This window comes from Chenopodium album, chromosome 17 (genome assembly GCF_948465745.1).
Source record: "Chenopodium album chromosome 17, dcCheAlbu1.1, whole genome shotgun sequence".
NCBI classification, from domain to species: Eukaryota; Viridiplantae; Streptophyta; class Magnoliopsida; order Caryophyllales; family Amaranthaceae; genus Chenopodium; species Chenopodium album.
The window spans coordinates 5,257,809-5,265,096 of NC_137850.1; the positions used below are offsets into that span (position 1 = coordinate 5,257,809).

The 7,288-nt window shown below is 34.5% G+C and overlaps 2 protein-coding genes across 3 annotated transcripts; one reads left to right on the forward strand and one right to left on the reverse strand.

Annotated features, from left to right (window-relative positions):
• Positions 1-2,275: 2,275 nt before the first annotated feature.
• LOC145589430 (HVA22-like protein f) lies at positions 2,276-3,453 on the forward strand. The gene is made up of 5 exons (XM_081645977.1): positions 2,276-2,403; positions 2,515-2,541; positions 2,621-2,743; positions 2,840-3,086; positions 3,184-3,453. Exons 1-5 carry the CDS (start codon positions 2,357-2,359, stop codon positions 3,211-3,213), a joined length of 474 nt encoding a protein of 157 aa, XP_081502103.1. The 5' UTR covers positions 2,276-2,356; the 3' UTR covers positions 3,214-3,453.
• Positions 2,547-6,548, reverse strand: LOC145589429 (uncharacterized). 2 transcript variants are annotated; one of them, XM_081645975.1, is made up of 3 exons: positions 6,400-6,548; positions 4,169-4,857; positions 2,547-3,057 (listed from the first exon to the last, which is right to left on the reverse strand). In XM_081645975.1, coding segments are annotated over exons 2-3 (624 nt in total). In that variant the 5' UTR covers positions 4,792-4,857; positions 6,400-6,548; the 3' UTR covers positions 2,547-3,056. The 2 variants fall into 2 exon arrangements, with proteins under 2 accessions (XP_081502101.1, XP_081502100.1); XM_081645974.1 differs by lacking the exon at positions 6,400-6,548 and adding an exon at positions 5,078-5,954.
• Between the last annotated feature and the right edge of the window lie 740 nt (positions 6,549-7,288).

Sequence of the window (7,288 nt, forward strand, 5' to 3'; positions counted from 1 at the left end):
GATTCAAAGAGGAGAAACTAAGGGTTCATATGGTGTCCATTTTTATTTTTACTTGTAACACTTTGATTTTAACACCATTCTCCTATGTTACCTTTTTTTTTTTTTTTTTTTGAACTAATCACCTATATTACTTTGATTACCTTTGATGATTGTATTATTTGTTCGCTTCACAAACATATTTCGTACTAGTGAGAGTGAATGCTTTTTTGTTAATAAACTTCAATAATACAACATTAAACTAGTGAGTAGTTTGGGCGTTACCCTGGGTTGTTACTTCTGTAATCGTGCAATTGTGGTATTTTTTTTAACCACTTTGAAATCTGAAATTAACATTATTGAATAAGTTTTTTTTTTTTTTTTTTTTTTTTTTTTTTTTTTTTTTTTTTTTTTTTTTCATGTGGTTTACACTTATATACATGTACATTTTTTTTTTTTCATATTTATAACACGCTTGATAATGGGTTAAGATGGTTAAATAGCCAACTTTGTCATAAGTGGTAGTTGGGTGTTTGAATCGCCTTAACCTTATATGTAGGTGATGTGGCGTTATGAAATGTTTATGTTATGGCGTAATTTAAAAGGATATACATGGCACATGGATGTTTTTATATTAGTATAGATATTTCGTACTATTGGACTTGTGGTGATAATATAATTTTAAAAAATACATAATTTAAAATATTGGATTTAAATCTTTGTATTATATGATGTAGATTATAAAAATTATTATATAATCAACATAAATTAATTAAATGTGGTTTCTTGCGACATTTTTTATGTGATTTCTCACAAATTTGGCAACTAGAGTATATATGTTCTAAACTTTTAATGCACAAATAAGTAGTATAAGTAGAAATTATAAAATGATCTTTTTTTTCCAGAAAGATTTGAAGTTATTTGGAGGTCATTTCCAATAAAAAAAACAAAAATAAAATAAAATAATAAAAGAGAGTGATTAGGGTTTGTTTGGCATTATTGTGATTTTCTGTTTTTTTTTTTTTCGAATCATATGATATATATCTTATAATGAATAAAAAAAATTAGTCAAACTTATTAAGATCATGATAATTTTGAAAATTGACAACAAGAAAAGTGGAAACACCTTTATCTTGCTTCCTGTTTTTGGTTTTTTATTTAAAAAAAAAAAAAAAAAAAAAACTGAAAACTAAAAAAAAAAAAAAAAAAAAAGACGATGTCAAACAAGCCTTTAGATTTTGAGAATTTTTGGTTGAAAAAAAAAAAATAAATAAATAAATCTTACTTATGGGTGGCAGTATTTGTATAATGGCAAGGACATTGTAACTTAGTATCATAATTCCCTCAAACAAATAACATGATTACAAAATTAAAACCAATATTATCTTATAAATTGTTAATGATATGTGTTGTCCACTTTGCCTCATTAGTGGATATAATTTGGTCTATCGTGAACCCTAATTGTAAAATGACAATTGTACACAATTTTCGACTTTTCGTTGTAACCCTAATCTTAATTTTTTTTCAAGTTTGATTATTAACCCTAATAAACGATTTTTAACAAAGCTTTGTTGTATTTAACAATGCTTGCATAAAGACTTGAACCCAAGACTTGTAACACAAATTTAATGAATTACCATTATGACAAAGCTAATTTGACGTTATATATTGCATTAAAATTGTATTTTACCTATAAATTCACACCTTTAATTTAAAAAAATAATAATAAAAAAAAAATGAATTACCATTATGACAATGCTAATTTGACGTTATATATTGCATTAAAATTGTATTTTACCTATAAATTCACACCTTTAATTTAAAAAAATAATAATAAAAAAAAATGCCGGGGCCGGTGCCACCCAGGCCCGTTAATAGCTCCACCAGTGGATGCGTTAGCTTGTGATCTTAGGTACTAGAGATTGATTCTTCCTACAAACGTCTCAATTGTGTGTTTGTACAAATTGAAACTAATGTGATAAAAATCCAGCGGTATACCCATGCATGGTACCATGCATATTCAAGAAATCCCAAGCATCATGCTAGAGTTGCCTTTGAGAGAATAAAATAGAAGAGGCTAAAAAGGCATTACTTAACTTTATATCCACCAACAACCTTTTCTCTTCATCAAACTACCTTTGAGAGTTGAACTTTTTAGCAAATGAAAATATTCTTTCCTTGATCTTAGTTTACCCTTTCTTGTTGGTTGGGCCAACACCAGACTTTGGTTTAACCCAACAATTATCCTTTGCTTCATAATATGAACAGTTATCATATAAACCCAGAAATCCCATCTTCTCTATTAAAGCTCTGTATATCTCATTTTGCTTATTTCTATCTGAAGCCGAAAACTGTAACAGGAGCATAACAGTCTGCAGACATGGGTATTCTTGCAAAAATTGCTATGAGTTTCGATGCACTTATTGGGTTAGCCCTCCTTTTTTTGGACTTCTAGTTTACAAGTTATTTGTTGTTCTATTTTCGCCTGAATTTTTTATTTATTTTTATTGAAACTTGATTGTTCCTGTGCCATTTCAGGCCTGGGCTGATGCTTCTGTATCCACTGTAAGTTATACTTCAATAGTTATTTCATTAGCAGAAAATCATTCAGAAAAGTGCAATATTGAAGATTGCTATATAACAGATATGCATCTATGCGAGCAATTGAGAGCCCTTCAACACTGGATGATCAACAATGGCTGACATACTGGGTTCTTTACTCGTTGACAACTCTCTTTGAGCTCTCATGTTGGAGAGTCCTTCAATGGTATCTGTATTTACGGATCGATAAATGGTGATCATATAATGTATTAGCAATAAGAAAAGCCAAGTCAATTAAAATAAATTTCCCAAAATGTTGCAGGCTTCCTTTCTGGCCATATGTTAAGCTCTTGTTTTGCATGTGGTTGGTGCTACCAATCTTCAATGGCGCTGCATACATCTATGAGAACTACGTCCGCAAGTATGTGAAGCTTGGGTTGTCAGTTAATTCCAACTATCCTCAGGGCCACCGTCAAGTGCTCCAATTGATGTCTCTTGATGCTCGGAAATCTGTTGAGCGCTACATTGAGAGATATGGGCCTGATGCATTCGAGCGTGTTGTCAGAGCAGTAAGATGCAACTTTTAATCTATAACTTCTATATTGTCCCTGTTTCTCAGTCATAATTTATCTAACATAATACTAATATGCTTACAAAACATTGCAGGCTGAAAAGGAGGCAAAAAGGCAAAGCTAAGGATGTCAATACAGATGGATTTTTCCAATAGATCAGTTATATAACAACGTTCATTTCAATACTTGCCTGGTTTGGCAACTCCTGCAACTTTGTATTATAGAAATGTATTTATGAAACAATTCTAACAGATATTGTAAAAGCAACATGTACGATTTCTCAAAAAAAATGTAACTAAAATTTGGTGAATGAGGAAGATAATGTAAACTATCAGATGCTGACATTCATTCATGTTCTAGCTTTACATACTACATCAATATCAAATTGACCTCTATTTAACAATCCATCATAACAAAGGATGCATCGCCTCAATTCCTTTTATTGCCAATATATTTGCTCTGAATCTTAAGTTATAGCCATTTTTTGGGAGGGAGGGGGGGGGGGGGGGGGGGGGGGCAAAGCACAGAACCCTTCCCATGATTCTATAAGTTGTGGCTAGGCAATACCTATAAAAGCAAAAAATTCATACAATGGCTACTCGTAATGGCTGTTTTCAACCTTTCTCCAAGCACAACCTATGACAAGGTTCAAAGAGAGGGAGGGCCATTGATTTTGTGATACCAAACTACACTGCTAGCAAATGGTATGAAATGACATTGTTCCATTCACAACGCTGTGATGCCATTTCACTAACTTTTAGGGAAAGAACTAAAAAGACTTTCCAAGCTTTTCAGAAAGTGCAAATGTTGGCATCAATATCTTCCTCACTTTTCTACTTCCCCATTAAGCTATTACAATAAAGCCGTGTTTATTTAATTTCACTCCTCCCTTTGTTATTGCTAAATAATAGCATGAATAATATGGAGTGTACTAAGTAGAATATTTGGAGTTACATAACAAAAAATTCCCATGCATCAAATGATGAGAAATCTGTATTGGCCTACTGCATAATATAAGCTATGAACCAATGCACCACAAACACAAGGGGAGAAAAGTAAAGGATATAGCAGCAACTTACTATTTGCGTTTCCCCTTTGGTTTCTTTTTAGAGCTCTCAACATCTTCATCACTCGTCTCATTGTCATCAGAATCATCATCTTGTGTATCATCTTCTAACTCATCATCAGAAGATGGAGATGGATCAAGACACGCCGCATCCATAGCCCACCTTATAACCTTCTCTACTTCATCTTCCTCTTCATCGTCAATGACAGCTTTACTGTCCAAACTGCCACCAGCAAGCTTATCCTCAACAGAAGCATCTGATGTCTCAACACCCACAAACGAAGAGGAAATGGAGGGAGATGGCTTAGGCAAAGAGGCCTTCAGAGCTGCAACTCTTGCTAATAAGTCATCCTCCTCAACTTCATTGTTCACTTCAGCAGACTGTGTTGGAGGTGTTTTTCTGGATACACTCTCTTTCTTTGTCTTTGATTTAGAGCCCGTCTTAAGGTCCCTGAATCGCAGCTCTAGTTCTGGGTGTAGATCAGAAGGGGAGGCATGAACCGTGTGTGAGTTGAGGTTAATTTTTAGTAAAGCTGCATCCTCTGCAGCCCTAAGCAATTCTTCAACCTCATCATTTACATCTTTTGTGTTCTTTTTATCTCGGCTCATACTTCCCTTTTCTCTTAACAAGCGCATGCGCACACACAAACACAACCCCTCTACTATCTATACAAAGGATTGTCACTATAACATCTGAGACAGCTGAAAAAACCAATGACAGAAAAAGAATGAATTACGAACAGCTATTTGTACCACCACCTAATTGCAAATTCAGCAAACAAACATGAAGAATTTAAGACTTATACAAGTATCTGTCAACTGAAAGGAATTCAACAGAAAATATAGAGATTTTAGACAGCATGATTGCCTAAAAATTGTCAAATTTGGTTCTCAATGCTCCAATCCAGCAAATAGTTTTTACCTATTACCAACTAATCCATCCAATGAATCGCGCTACATACAGAAACTGCGAATCACATCACAAATCAACAAATTATGCATCAATTACAGTACCCCATCACTACTTTATCAGTAAAACAAAAGTTAAATACAACCCATCAACATTCAACAGAATCAAAACACACCCAAATACTGATTAATCAAATTCATGTATAATACAATTAAAAAAAAAAAAAAAAAACACTGGCAATTTTGTTCATTTGAAACAAGAAATAATTCATGATTTCATAAATACCTTTTTTTTTCCTTAACATAATAATTAGGGGTGAGCAAAACCGGGTACCCGGTCAGTTTCAATGGACCCGGAACCGGACCCGGTTATAACCGGGTCCGAGATTTTGGAACCAGAACTGGAACTGGTTGTAACCGGGTCCCGTGGTGGCGGAACTGGTCCCGGAACTGGTGGGAACCAGTTCCAAGACCGGGTACCCAGTTCGTATTTCAATTATTTCCCAAAGTTGAAACTAAATTGCAATAAAACTTTAACCACAAAATTAATTTCTAAAAACCCCAATTAGATTATATTGATTTGTCAAAATTCAGTAAACAATTAAAAAAAAAAAAAAAAAAAATCAGTAAACGATTATAATATCAATATGAAATTAATAAAAAAAATCCCCAAATGTAAGACTCCATTGCTTCGTTCTTTGCAATTCTCAAATCATGCAACCCAAAATAAGAATAATCTCCTAAACTATTGAAAACCTTTACTTGTTACAAAAATGAAAACAAGTTCTTAAAGGAAGGAAATTAAAGAGAGGGAAAGAAGTACTGTGAAAGAGGAAAAAAAAAGGTTGGAGTGAGAATGAAGGTGGCGTAAGAATGAAATGTTAGAGGGAGTCTAAGAGTTTTAGGGTTTTGTTTGGTAGTGGGTTGAAAGTTTTATAAGCAATTGGGCTATCAAAATATAATGGGCCGTAGATAACTCTTTAGTTTCTTGAAAACACAAACAATCCACATACTATATTACTATGTATCATATCTAACCGGGTACCCAGTGGGTACCGGGTCCAAAATTTTAGGATTTGGAACTGGAACCGGTACAAACCGGGTCCTCATTTTTGGAATTGGAATTGGTCCCGGTTGAACTGGTTCCGGGTCCGGACCCACCGGGTCTTGACCGGTTCCGGGACCAGAACCGGGTACCCAAAATTTTTGCTCACCCCTAATAATAATAGGCAGTATGATCGAACATTCAAAACAATGAATTAAGCTCGAGATGCGAAAACTGAACATATTTCTATTTACCAATTGATCAAATCAACGAAGGTTAAAAATCAGTACCTGATAGATTGCAGAGAGATTATTAGTCACGATTGACTTGAAATAAAATACTGTATACTGAACCCAAATAAAGTGTTCTAAAAAAAACCCAAATAAAGTACTAGTCCAGAAATTTCACACTTGTGACTTTGTGAGTAACTGGGTATTGTGACTACCTCTACTTGCGATTTAATTACATATTACAAATTGAAGTCATTTAAAGAATATAGTTTACAAATTGCAGTCATTTAAAGAATATAGTTTACAAATTGCAGCCATTTAAAGAATAAATTACAAATTGCATCCCACTAGTAATAATAAATTGCAAATTGCAGCCCAAATCAATTTTTCATTGGTTTACGTGTCGAAAATTATTTTTTTAAACGCCATATGTCAGCACATGATTGGCTTAATTGAAAAAATTAAAAAAAATCCTTCAAAAAAGAAAACAAAAAAAAAATAAAAATAAATTAATCCTAGCAGATTCCCAGCCAACCCGGTCGGGTAGCCACTGCTGCCGTTCCCAGCCACCCTCAGCCAATTGGAACCGATCGGCCACCTCCCTAACCTTCTGAAAGTAGCCGGCAGGCCCTCTTAACCCCCAAAACACACACACTTGATCCACCCCAACCCCCTAGACCACTCTCCTCCCTTCCCCTCCCTTCCCTCCCCTTCGCTGGAAAATTGATTCAAAAAAAAAAAAAAAAAAAAAAGCGTCCCTTCCTCCGCCACCAAAAAGCCCCTCCTCACTTTCCCCACTCTCGAAATTGTTCGTTTCGACAGTGGGAGAAGGGAGGAGGGGCGGTTCTAGCGGCGGATTCAAATAGAGGGTTAGTTTTCGAGGGTTGTTGTAGGTTAGGTTGGTGGTTTTGCGGTTGGCGTGGGCTGGGTTGGTGGTTTCAGAGGTCAA

Coding starts and splice junctions, on each gene's coding strand:
- LOC145589429 (XM_081645975.1), bottom strand. CDS start 4,791: ATGCGCTTGTTAAGAGAAAAGGGAAGTATGAGCCGAGATAAAAAGAAC.
- LOC145589430 (XM_081645977.1), top strand. CDS start 2,357: ATGGGTATTCTTGCAAAAATTGCTATGAGTTTCGATGCACTTATTGG. Junction 2,404..2,514: donor AGTTTCGATGCACTTATTGG/GTTAGCCCTCCT, acceptor GTGCCATTTCAG/GCCTGGGCTGATGCTTCTGT. Junction 3,087..3,183: donor TCGAGCGTGTTGTCAGAGCA/GTAAGATGCAAC, acceptor AAAACATTGCAG/GCTGAAAAGGAGGCAAAAAG.